Raw genomic sequence first — 13,925 nt, 5'->3', positions numbered from 1 at the left:
AATTAAATGCACATGGATTAAATTACTAATCCGGATCCAATTTCATTATTTTCATTACTTTTTCATTATTTTTCTTTTAATGAAAAAAAAAACATTTTTACACAATCTCATTAAAATTTATGTATTTCAAATATTTGCGATAAGCCTGAAGTAGTAGCATAAAAATATTTCTTTTAGTCTGTATTTATTTACGTAAAAAATTAAATTGCTTCGTAATTGTTTTAAAAGTCTGAAACTAATTTATATATTTTTCTTCGAATAAAATAATTTAGTCATTATTTTATATCCATCGAAAGATATGAAATATCTTATAAAGAAAATATATTTATTTAAAATAATGTGATTGAATTAAAAATGGTATAATAACAATATTAGTCTTTCAAAAATATCCCACAGAAAATTATATAAAAGCATTTTTAAAAGTTTTTATTTGGCTAGATTTTTATGACTTTAATAAAAATGGAATTTTTAAACCTTATGTATTGTATAGTTGTATGAATATCAACATTATTATTGCTATTTTTAAATACAATATGATTGTTGATATTTTAAGTGTTTAAAAATGGTTAACAACATAAATTTCAAGAGCATGCTTTAAAACGAAATCCATTTTCTAAATGTCGAAATTTTTTTTTCCATTTCACCATTTCCCCCTTTCAAATCCGTTTCCTTCTTGAAATTTCCAAATATTTAATGAATATGACATATATGTGGTTATTCCAGATAAATTAGATGCAATTTTTCAGGCTGCAAAATTTGAAACTGCGAATTAAAAAACAAACTATTAAGATAAAATTTGAAAAAATTAAACATTTATATTACATTAGTGTTTTGCACAGTGTTAAATTATTATTAGTTAATTGATAGTTGGAAATGAGTTATAAAGTTTAGAAGAATGAAACAACGGATAAATTTTTGATTCGAAGGAATTTATAAACTTTTTCTTCATTATTCAGAAAATAATTTCCTTTTGCTTTACACCTCTGTTTACTTTATGATAAATTCCAACTTATCTTCTAAGGTTCCATTCTGCGTTCGAAATCGTTTGTTTAATTGTTTAAATTTTTTCTACTCATGTTAAGACATTTTGGGATGACAGGTTTGTAATACTTTGGAAAGAAATAACTTAAACATTCTTAAAACCGAGTAATTTTATTGCAATCTATAAAAGTTTATTTTGGAGAATACAATACTTCATTCGATGCAAATGTTGTCTGGAAATTAAAAATAAACTTTCCAACAGGCATCTGCTCTATGACCTAAGAGCTAGAGGTAATAAAAAAGTGTTGCTATTTTGCTGGAATTTTAACCACACGATATTGGCAAGCTAGGCTTGAATATAATGGATTTTTCCGTTTGTTCCATCTTTGAGCCAACTCGAGAGTGAATTTTGAATAATTCTAACTCAGATTTTTGGTTGATAACAGAATAGACAGACATTGGCAAAATTTCCTATTTTTTTTCTAACATCAGATATCAAATAGACTCGTATCAATTTAACACTGTTAGAAATTTCTCGGAAAAAATAGTTGAACAATTTATTAAATTGTTGTTTTACCATATTGAAACAACTCTAAAAATGGTAGTTACACTGTTAACTGTGAGAAAACTGTTTATTAACTGCTTTCATCAAATATGGTAAAACAACCAGAATTTCATAGCACCAAGTAAACCCACTTAGTTCCCTCAGCTGGGTGCATATAATAGCTGAGAAAGTTGGTTTGTCAATATCATGACAGACCAAACAGAGGTTCAAATCCCTGCTTCGACACCACAATGTTTCCTCCATTTCCTTCAACACAAGAAGGGTTTCCAGCATCCTGCACACCCAGCTTCGTTACCCTGGACAATTAAAGTACGGTAGTCTCATTCAAGCATAAATGGCAGCAACATAAAGTTGCAGAGATTCAAGTCCCTGCGTAGACACTGCAATGTTTCCTCCATTTCCTTCAACACAAGAATGGTTTCCAGCATCCTGCACGCACAGCTTTGTTACCCTGAACAATTAAAGTACGATTGTCTCATTCAAGCATAAATAGCAGCAACATAAAGTTGCAGAGGTTCAAGTCCCTGCGTAGACACCGCAGTGTTTCCTCCATTTTCTTCAACACAAGAAGGGTTTGCAGCATCCTGCACACCCAGCTTCGTTACCCAGGACAATTAAAGTACGATAGTCTCATTCAAGCATAAATGGCAGCAACATAAAGTTGCTTAACATGAATAGTCTAGTATTTCTCATCTCTTACGGATGAAACAACCAGATTAACTAATTGAACCGCATCCTACCATTCATTTGATAAAACACAATTCAACCACATTCTCACTAATTACCAAGCGAAAAGCCTAAGTTTAATGTCGAATTAAATCTCTTTGACTTGGATTTTGATGTCACGTTAAAATAGGTAAATGGTTAAAATATTGTGCAGTTTTGTATTCATGGCTTTTTCAACCATACAAGTTGTATGCGATGAAGGTAAAAAAAAATTCTTTGCCGTTAATCTCAGGGTTAATTGCAGAAACAGACTGCTGTCGCGGTTATTATATAGTAGTTTCAGACAGATAATTTTACAGTTGCTGCTTCTAATGCCTCTTGCCAAATATAACCAAGTCTGATTGGTGAAATCTAGCGAATTTAAGGCAGATGTGGCTTTTCTTGTTTTTCAGTGCCACCATCTATGGTAAAAAATGCGATTTCACTCACATAACGCGTCATAGGCGGAATTAAAGGGTGTTTTAACCCATTCATACATCCATTCTTTCACCCACAGATCGTAGTTTTGACCTGAACCAGAGAGCGATCAATCTCCAATTCAGTACCACCAGAGGTATTGATTTGCTATAGGAACTTGGAAGACTTTGTGACCCCCACAGAGTTAACGTGCACCAGTCACAATTTTCTAGACGAGGAGTCTTCGTCCGGTGAGGATCTAACTCGCGACCTCTTGGACATGGGCCGAACGCCCTACCATCCAGGCTATCCCGGCTCGGGCAAAATTCTAACAGTGCAAATGGAAAGAAGAAAATTTGAACTAATAAAAGAATGTTACAGCGTAGCCGATGGAAAATTCTAAGAGAACCCCTTCCTATTTTAAATGGTGCTGTATTGTAAGCTATCTACTTCCTGAATTATAAATAAATATTCCACGTTGTATGGTTCATTTTAGGCTCAAATAACAAAATGTTTGGTTAGCGTTTAAGTAACTCATTTAAGTTCACTTTTGATTTTTCTTTCTTTAACGTAACCCTATTTACCTAGACACACATCAGTTTTCTTAAAAAGAATTTATGAGAAATTCAGCTGCAATAATTGTCACGTAATGTTCAATCCTCAAATATTAAGTAACATTTAACGTAATTTTTTGGTCATAAAATTATTTTTACATCAATGCATTCCGATATTTTCATATTGCATATTGCTTTCTTGACTACAAAATAATACTGATTTTTGTACAGGTATACAAAAAATGTAACAGCTCCATACTCACAAACAGTTCAAGAACGAAAACTGAGATTTTGCTTTAGTTCTATCCTTTGCTACGATCATGAGTAAGTGTTATTGATATTACCATTGTCATTGTTACATATCAAGTATTATTTCAAAATCTATTTCTTAACAATTTAGAAATGTACAGTTTCTTTTACATTAACACGTCCTTAAAGATTTTAAACATGTTAGTTTTATAATATTTACACTAACATTCTAATTAACATTCTAGAACTAAAACTGTATGGGTTAATAGAACAGAAGCTGTTGAATTCACTAAAACAATTAGAGAATGCTGCCTTGGATATGAAGAGAGAAACGGAACTTGTCACCGTAAGTTAGACGTTTAATTGTAATTGTGCATGAGGTAGTATGTATGTAACTAAACAAAAATAATATATTTTATCTGACCTAAATATGAATCATATGAATCGAAGAGGGGAAGCTCAAGGGGTATAGTTCGAGTTCGAATTCCAATAACAGTTGGTGTCGATTCGTACTCTGTTTCCGACTGCTGTGCTGACGTAAAATGGCAGCAGTGGTAGGCGGTTCATGAGTTAGAATCTCCCTTCCATCGAGTTCTTAGGAATTTTCGCAGTTTTCCTCGCTTTGCAACCCTCATGTGAGTTAGTTTCATCAAAAAGTCTTCCATTCAGGTGAGTTTGCCCAAAATTCTTTATCAGGGAAATCCCTTATTTTGCGATTAATATATATATATAANAAAATGGTAATTGATACACCTTTATCTAGTAAACTAGTATCTACCATTTATTCTCTCATAAATCTTAACCATAAAAGAAATCTGCATGAAAAGCAAGAATAGAGTAAAACATTATCCAGTGTTACACTATCATGCTACATACATTTTCAACTAAAAAAATCTCAATTTATGTATTAAATTATAGCCGCATTTATTGCAAAAGTAATTTTAAACATACATTACCACGCACGTTCTCACGTTTAATTGCTATTGATAAAATCCGTTATTAATTTAGTCTGAGTTTTTCGTTCGTTGAAAAGGGAACGAAATTTTGCTGCTTTCTCTAAAAGTGATTAAACTTCGAAAATCAAATTAAGGTCATTCCCCAATGAAATGCGTTAACAATTTTAAAATGTTCTGAAATAGTTTGGGAAATAGGGAAAATGGATCTCAAAGAAAAGTTCGTTAAATAGAAAATTCACTTCGCTATTTAGAAGTTATTTTACGAAGAAATTTCCAAAATGTTCTTGGTCCCTCGAAAAAATTCGCAAAATAGAGAAATTCGGAAAATGAAAGTTCGTTAAATAGAAGTCCGACTGTATATATATATATATAAAGAGAGAGGGAAGTGAGAAGTAATTCTGATCCTTCAAAGAAAGGGGAAACTGAAGTTCTGTCTCAAGCAGTACTTCAAAATTTTAGAATAAAACGACTCAAAGTTTAAAATAAAGCCTACCACATCACAGAAAAACCATTTTAGTACACGAGGAAAAGAAAAGTGCTAAAATTACAGTACTGCATGCTAGTGATATTTTTAATATAAAAAATACGTTAATTATGGTTAATAAAACCAAAGTAAATGGTATTTTAACCATTTATTTAGTAATTTTTTATTCATTTAGTAATTCATAACATAACAGTTTAGCAGAAATTTTGGTTTTAAAATTATAGTTCTTATTTCAGCACATTAAGTAAAAAATACAAATCTAAAAAGTAAATTTAACTACAAAAATGGCTTTTATGCCATGCTCAAAGATATAACAATAAAAATTGCCAAGTTATAACGCATTTACCAAATTTTATTACATATTAAAAAACCAGATTTCATAATTAATTTTGTCAAAATCATTACCAAAGCGTTTCGGTAAAAATTACCGAGCTTTCTGGTTTTCTATTAGAGCCAGAAATGCGATAAATTTTATCATATGCTGGTAATTTTGAACATCCTTTTTTCAGTGTAAAAATGATTTCTTGTTTAGCTTAAACAAATGAATAATCACCAAAATGTACATTTTTATAAAGTTAAAATACATATCTAAATGAAAAGTAAAATTTCCCGAAGCATATGATTTTAAAAATTAAAAAATAACGTGAAATTAAATTTTGATGTCGATATAAAATTATTGCATTTTATTGCATACAGTTTTTAAAACTGAAATCAAGATTATTGCGAAATGCTTTGAGCAATAGAAACTAATTTCATTTTAATTGCTTTTAAATTTCTACAACTTCAATTCTTTTTATGAAACATTATTAACAAACGCGACTAACCGATTTTATGTGGGATGTATTAAACAATAGATATCGAGGAAACAAATGTTACGATTTTGTTTTTAATTAATTATGAAAGCAAGAGAGGATAATTATCTATTCTTGAGATGATATTTAAAAAAAAAGAGTTATTCAAATTTTATTTTCTAAATATTTTGCAAATTATGAATAGAAAACATGATTTCGGTTTATAATGTGCATTAATTTAATCATTTCGCTAACGATTATGCATCTCTAAGGAATCTAAATATTTAGAAGCAATTTACAAAAGTATAACGCCTTTATTAAGTTTCAATGTTTAATTTGCAAATAAGAGTTTTTTTTCTATAAAAGTGTTTGTCGATTTGAAATATCTTAGTACATGAAGTAATGGTATCTATACCATATGCTTTATTATAAAAAAATTTGTATGATTAAATAATTAGACTATATTAATTCACCTGAAAATATTTATATTTGCAAGGGTTTCTTTAAGAATGTCTTTTGCATTTTATTCAGAATTACCATTCCGTTAATTCATTCCGTTTTTTAAATGTCGAAAGTGTAAAAAATATTCCGTATTAATAGCACAGTTATGTAAAAATAATTACTGAAAATGATTTCAAATAAATTAAGATAAATTTAACAATTTTACTTTAAATTCATTTAATACAATGAAACAAAATTAATATTTGCCTATATTAAAAGTTGCTTCGCTGAGTTACAAATGTGATATTTATTTTAATGATATGGAAATCATGTTAATATAATGATAAAATAGAAAGGTAAATTAAATAATCTTAAAAAATTTTAGATTCACAGTTTAGATTCACAGGAATTTCAAAATTTCATAATTATGGGTAGTGGTTTTTGAAAATAAATACTTCAAATGATTATGCATAAATAGAGGGGTTTAAAATTTCTTTAATTATACGTTGACAATGATGATTAAAATAAAATCTGGTTATAAATTGTATTTTTTTAAAAATAAATGGTGAAAAAAAGAAAGTAAAGAAAATAAGAAACTTAAATGTTAACAGTAAAGGTGGTTTTCTGGTATTGACATTGTGGGGCTAGACTACCGACAATGTCAACCGTCATATATCTAAAGGTCATATACCAGAATAGTGAATTGGAATTACTAGTGAATTAGAATTAAATAATTGTAGTGGTAGCTACGCTATAGCCTGAAAAAAGATCTTTCAATTATTTAAAATTATCGTGCATTAAAGCTAAAGAATTGTTTTATTTATTCATTTTTTTTGTAAATTCCATTAATAGTAAAAGTTATGAGCTCATTAATTACTCCGAAAAATAAAGCTACTACCTTAAAAAATATTTATGAAGATAATTGAGTGTTATAATTATTTCGGAATTATTGCAAAACGATTTTTAAACATTGTCAATTTCATATAATAATTAGTATAAAGGATCATAAAAAAATTCTAGATTCAAATGTTTCGTAAAATATTTTAGAATTATTGCATATTAAAAATTGCAGTTAAATGCTATGATTAAAAATATTATTAGAATATAAATTAATAATTTTTCAATATTTTAGCCTTTTGCGAGAAGGAATGTATTCATGGAAACTGCGTTAGTCCTGACAGATGCCTTTGTGACGCAGGATGGACTGGTATTAATTGCACTGAAGGTATTTTTTTTATTAAACTACATCTTAAAATTATATTAAAAACTACGTTGATTCATTCACTTTCTTTAACTTAAAGTAACTCAGAAATATCTGAAACTGCAACTGAACAGCATCAGTTTATTTTACTTTAATTACCTTAAAACCGTTTCATAACAAATTGTTTTAAAATTTTTTTAATATTTGCACAGATATGTTTTAGAATTTCTCATTTAATCATTCCATCAGAATCGCTTTGATAAAAAATAAATTCTTTCATAGCAATTTTATAATACTTATATACAGTCATTTAACTTTTTTCTAGTGTAAAGTTTACTGTTTTTTTTTGCTTAGATTAATCAAATAGCATTTTAAAAATTTGCTACTTAATTTCAATGCACTAACATACACATATGTATAACATAATACAACAACAAATAGTCAAGATTTAAATTTAACTTAAAATTTATTTTAATATGAATAACGTAAGTAGTATTTTACTATTTCAATTGGACAAGCCTAATTAGGGAATGAATGTCTAAATGATAACAGAACTAAACTCATAATGATTATGTATTTTCAATTATTTTTTAACTTAAATTTGCTTTTAACGTATTATGTTTGTTAGGAATCCTTAATTAATTTCCAAAAAAATATTTATAGTTATATAAGATTCCAAATGAAGATTCTGGAAGAAAAAAAATTCCCATGAAAGTCTAATTAACAGAATTATTTAAAATTTCTTAAAATTTAATAATAAGCGTTACATCTTTTCTTTTTTTTTCTTTAACAAAAGCTTTGTTGGAGAAGTTCAAATTGTTTAGATTTCTTGAAATGGAATAATTTACAATAAGATTGATGAAATAATATGGATGAAATAATATAGTGAAAATTTATTTGCGCCCTCGAATTTTCCTTTAAGTATTCAGAGAATACATTATACATTTAACCATTTGACGCAGAATTTTTATTAAACACATTTTGTCACAATTTTGTATTAATTTTCGACAGAATAAATAGATAAATATTATATTCATCATTTTAATAATTCATGGTTATGAAATACAGCATGACACACCGGTGTCTAGTGCAAATTTAATTCAGGTAATCTAAGAGATCTTTTTAGTAGCTATTAGACTGTTCTTATAATTAAAAAATAGCAGAATATATTTTTACTTGTTCTTAGAGCGTTAAAAAATACAAATAAAAGGAACACAAGTGTCCTATTTGAATCAAAGAGTAAACAGCCCCACATGCTTTCATCATGTTTAAAACGCAATTCATTGACGTATCACCATGACTCTATGTTGTGTTTACAACTTTTGCAAAAAACGTGCTGCTTCTGTAGACAATTTAACCCAATTAAATTATGTAAGACGTTAATCAAACATATCAGCATGGCTCTTTGTTTCTGTCAGGTTCCGTATGAGGTCGCAAAGATCACACATAGAACAAAAAGAATGGCTAAAACTACCAAAATATGGTAAAATTTAGCTTGTTTATAGCTCAATGGAACACAAATCAGTTCGGTAATATTTACTGAATCTCTTTGGTAATGATTATAGTAAAATTTACAATACGTATGAATTTATAATACGTGATAAAGTTTGACAAATATAATAAAATTTTCATTTTATCATGATAGTTTAGAGTATGGTATACAAAATATTTATTCGGCAAAATTTACTTTTCAGTTTTGTACTTTCTACTAAACGTTTGGTAATAAGAACTGTAATTTTGAGAACCAAAATTTCTGGAAAATTGTTGCCATATGAACGAAGACGTTATCAAATGAATGTTTTTTACCGTAATTTGATCCGGAATTTTTTACAGTATGCTTCCTGCATTTTACGGGAATTTGATAAAAGCAACGTCTTTATTTTTGAAGAAACTAACTCATATTTTTAAACATTTTCTTCTTTTTAATCATTACAATATGTCCGATTGAATTTAGTTGACAAATTTAAAATATTAACACTTTAAGAACTTTTAAAACTTGAATTTTGAAAATTTTAATAGTACTAGCAGCCTTGAAATTTTAACTTTGGTAGCAAGGCTTTAACATTTTTAATATTAAGGATTTAACTTTTATTGAACACTTCTTAATTAAAAAATGAAGCAAAATATTTTTAAAAATTTAAATTAACAACTTAATGAAAACGAAAATTGTGCTCATATGGTTTAAAGAGGATTTTTTGTTGGAACAGGCTTTAAATTTTTATTTTAAATAAATCAAGATTTTAAACAAATGAAACGATCGAAACTGTATGGAAACTGTAGTTAGTTAATTTGAAATATAATTTTTGCTTATTTGTTCCCCATGGAAGATTGATTAGAATTAATTTAATTTGGTTTTCTCTATTATGAAGATGTGCATTGTGTGCTCGGGGTGACATTGCTAAAATGCGATTGTATATAGCCAAGAGTCAGACAAATGTCAAACATTTTTGACACAGGCAATTCCGGTTTGAGTTCTGTGGTTACATGTTTAATATTTTGACTGTCATACTTTTGATTCAAAATATCCCCATCGGTAAAAGAATAATAGGCTGGAGCTCCTTTCTCCTACACAATAAACATGAAAGTGGTTTTCATAGTTTTCGTTCCCATGTAACGAGCACGTAGGTTAGTTCCATTAAGAACGTCGTTCATGAAATCGTCGATATGCTTGACTTGGGATTCTCTTTCTCTTCTTAGTCAAGTTACAAAGGTAAACATTAAGTTCAATACATGGGTTTTTCAGGTTTAAACTCTCAGAAAAATGTGTTCAATTTTCAATCACGCTCTAAAAAATTCCTAAAGAAATCACTATAAAAAGTATCGGCACTCGGAGTGGTAGTACTTTTAACGAAAAATCCATTTTTAGCATAACATTTTATGGAGCAAAAAGTCATGCACCGTAATTTTTACAATAACATTTACTGAATCATTGTAATTGAAGAAATATACAGTTCACAGATCAAGTTCACGATATACAGTTCACTGTATGAAAGGATTTTAAGGCAAAACGGATTTTATAGATGCCGTAGTCAAGATGCAAGTACCCTGACTGCCGGTAATTTGTTTCGGAAATTTTTATAGTGAATAGTGCTTTAGAAATTTTCTGTAATTCTAAATTCAATCTTTAATCACGCGGTAATAAATTCCATATAAAATTATTGTAAAAAATACCAGTACCCTAGGTGCTAGTACTTTTTAAATCCATTTTATAAAAATCCATTTTTCCGTAAAATTCATTTTTACTATAATATTTTACGGAGCAAAAGGTCATGTACTGCAGTTTTTTAATAACATTTACTAAATAAATGTATTTAATTACATATTGCTATAACAATTACAATATAATATTTAACTATCAAAATGGATTTTGTGGTGCAATGGATTTTCTGGAAGCTGCACTCAGGGTGCCAGTACTTTTTACAGAAATTTGATTCGAAATTTTTGCGGTGCATATTGTGGTGAAACTTTTCTGCAGCTTTAATAAATTTTTAAATTAAACAATGTTTCTGTTGAAATTGATTCATAGTATTCTCTAAACAACATTTAGAAACGACATCATGGTAAAATTAAGAAACATATTATGGTTTCAGAATTTTTGAACAATTTTAGAACGCATAAAAATTCGACTAGTGTGATAATAAAATATCACAAAAATTAAGCTAAGTTAGTTTATGCAATTCCAAGAAATTTCTAACAAACACTAAGAAATAACATAAAGATAAGAACTTTATAAAATTAAAAAAAAAATGCTTAGTATAATTATTAAATAAAAAACATGAAAACAAAGTTTCATAATATAAATAAAAAGAAATCTTCCATTACGTCAAAAGTAACTTATAAAGTTCGAATGTTCAAAGATAATGTTTTTATGATAATAAATGAAAAATAATAAATGAAAAGTAATAAATTATGATAATTTTATAACATTTAATCTGTCTTAAATGTTGTTCTTATGAGTTAAAAAAACATTCATCTAATAAAAATAATAAAGTTCAATGACACAAGAATATAGAAAATTATCCTTTAAAAATAACTTTTTTTTTATTCTTTAGAATATTTCAAATATTTAAGTTCTTTTTCTTTAACTTAAAAAATTCTTTTCATACAAATCTTTTAAAAGACTTTTCGTTACGCTTCTTAGTTTTCAAAATCACTATTTTAAAATTTTGTTTAGCTTAGTATTTTAATAAAATTTGCTTTAATGCCTTTGATGTTGTTGAACTATTGCTTATATTTAAAATCTAGATACATTATATTTTGCTCACAAATATTTGCCTAGTAAAAACTAAATTCAGCCTTTTAAAAATTCAATCGAAATACTGAAAAGATTTTAAAAAAAGTTAATGAATTCTTTTTAATTAGAAAAAAAATGAAATTTTATTCAATGACTAAATATCGACTGCATAGTATGATATTCTACAATATATTTTTTTCATTAGCTTCCATTTCCTTTATATTCTATATTATATGGCTATAGAGTATATAGAGGCTATAGAATGTAGAAATAGAGGCTAATGTAGAAAACCTTTATAAATTTGTTGAAGAAAGCATTAATCATATTTTTAGATATAGCTACATTTCATTAAAATTTAAACATGTATATTAAAATTGGTAAGAAAACTTGTGAGTATACATTTTAACAGTTGTTTTGGAATTCTTAAAATTAACCGTTTAACTTATTGCTACAAGTTCAATCATAAGGACACAATTTTTTTAAAAAATCAGTCTTGTGCAATTATTATTAACAACGTTTATTTTATATAAATGCTTAATAAATATTAATTAGTAACCATTGATCTAGAATCTCATCATGCGAAAGGGACAGTTTTGCAAGTAAAACTTATAAGCGTATTTAATTATTAATTTATAAGCAGAAAAATATTGTTTTATTAATTAAGTCAACTTTGATTCGTATTTTGTAAAAAAAGGCCAAATCAATATTAAATGTCAAATGCATGAATGTTTACAATACATACTTTTTGACTGCTGTAAAAAGAACATTCTATGGTTAAGGGTGGAGGACCGCTATTGTTGTATTTTCGTTTGCATGAGAATTTTTAACAGATCTTAGATACTTTTATACCATTGATTTCAAATCTGCAATCAGTTTCTGTCTCCAAACTCCATTTTTTCTTTCAAAAAAATGTCATTTTAATCTAATTTTTAGCAAAATGTACAAGTTTCAGAACGTTATATATAACAGGAAGTCGTATAAATGCTTCGTGTGCTTCGTAACAGATTATAATAGGGAAGCGCCTCCAGCCACGTATGACAACATTTCCCGGATTAGTGTATGATTTGAATATTGTGATCTGATCTTACTCCCCTAGAAGTTTTTTGCTACATTTATGCGACACACTGTTATATGTATACGTTTTTAAACTTGTAAAGAAAAAAAAAACTGATATGTATTTTTAAAAAAAAAATCTGTAACTTAAGTAGAAAAACCAATTTCAAATTTAAAATCCCTTCACACCATTTAGGTAATATAATTCCACACACATGAATTCCACTAAAAATGTGTTTCCCACTGCAATCAAAATTTTGGTTGGTTGGTTCTAATGCCTCTTGCCACACGGGCAAGCCTGCTTGGTGAAAGCGAACAAATTTAAGGCAGAGTGTGCGATTCTTGTTTTCCAGTGGCGCCATCTATGGCCAAGAATTCGACTTCTGCCACATCATACGTCACACCTGTTTATAAGGCTTACCCATTAATGCATCCATTCATTCATCCACAGATCGTAGTTTTGACCTGAATCAGAGACCGATCGATCTTCTATCCAGTACTCTCAGAGGTATTTATTTGTTACGGGAACATGAAGGACTTTGCGACTCGACAGAATTTTAACGCGCATCTGTCACCAACTACACGGGGAGTCTTCGGCCGGCGGTGTTCGAACCCACGAACTCTCGGACATGGGCCCAGAGCCCTACCGACCAGGCTATCCCGGCTAATAAATTCTGAATCAAGTTACAAAATTTTGAATTTTGAAAGTACAAAATCATAGAATGTGCTCAAACAATAACTTTTCCTAAATTTTTCCATAAGCAAAATTAAATTACAAAAATTTTAAAATTTTTTAATAAATTAATAAATTTCTTTTTTTCTAATGTATTTCATAATTAACCTAATAAGCTATGTGTTAGGTGTTAACTCATATTGTTATTATATAAAGCTTGATATTTAGCTACACTAGCCCCACAATATTTATCAACTCTTATGCTATTTTTTTTATTTGTTACTTTAAGCTCATTATCGCTAAATTTAAAAAAAAAAACACAAACGAAAAACAAAAAAGTAATTATTAATATTTTTATAAGCATGTTCATTCTCTAAATAAAAATGAAAAAAAACAAACAAACAAGAGTTATAGCAATCAAGTAAGAATTTGTTTTTCCACCATATAATTTTTTTTTATTTGCTACTTAACCGTTAAGTGTGTCGCCATATGCAAATATAACACAGCCTTGCCATTCAACCAATATTTACTAAAAGATTAAGTAATAAATAACATAAATATATCATATGTACAGTCCGCAAAAAAAAAAAAAAAAAAAAATCACCCTGAATAACTTTTGTT

The 13,925-nt window shown here is 28.1% G+C and overlaps 1 protein-coding gene across 1 annotated transcript in view; it reads left to right on the top strand.

Moving 5' to 3' along the window:
- Nucleotides 1–13,925, top strand: part of LOC107453786 (multiple epidermal growth factor-like domains protein 11) — a 52,286-nt gene that overhangs the window by 873 nt on the left and 37,488 nt on the right. Inside the window, exons 2-4 of the mRNA XM_016070735.3 lie at nucleotides 3,454–3,546; nucleotides 3,717–3,817; nucleotides 7,276–7,368. Coding sequence (XP_015926221.3) covers nucleotides 3,454–3,546; nucleotides 3,717–3,817; nucleotides 7,276–7,368 — 287 coding nt within the window. The remainder of the gene's footprint in view (nucleotides 1–3,453; nucleotides 3,547–3,716; nucleotides 3,818–7,275; nucleotides 7,369–13,925) is intronic.

Source organism: Parasteatoda tepidariorum, chromosome 7 (assembly GCF_043381705.1).
Source record: "Parasteatoda tepidariorum isolate YZ-2023 chromosome 7, CAS_Ptep_4.0, whole genome shotgun sequence".
NCBI classification, from domain to species: domain Eukaryota; kingdom Metazoa; phylum Arthropoda; class Arachnida; order Araneae; family Theridiidae; genus Parasteatoda; species Parasteatoda tepidariorum.
This window is presented reverse-complemented; position numbering and strand designations above follow the sequence as displayed.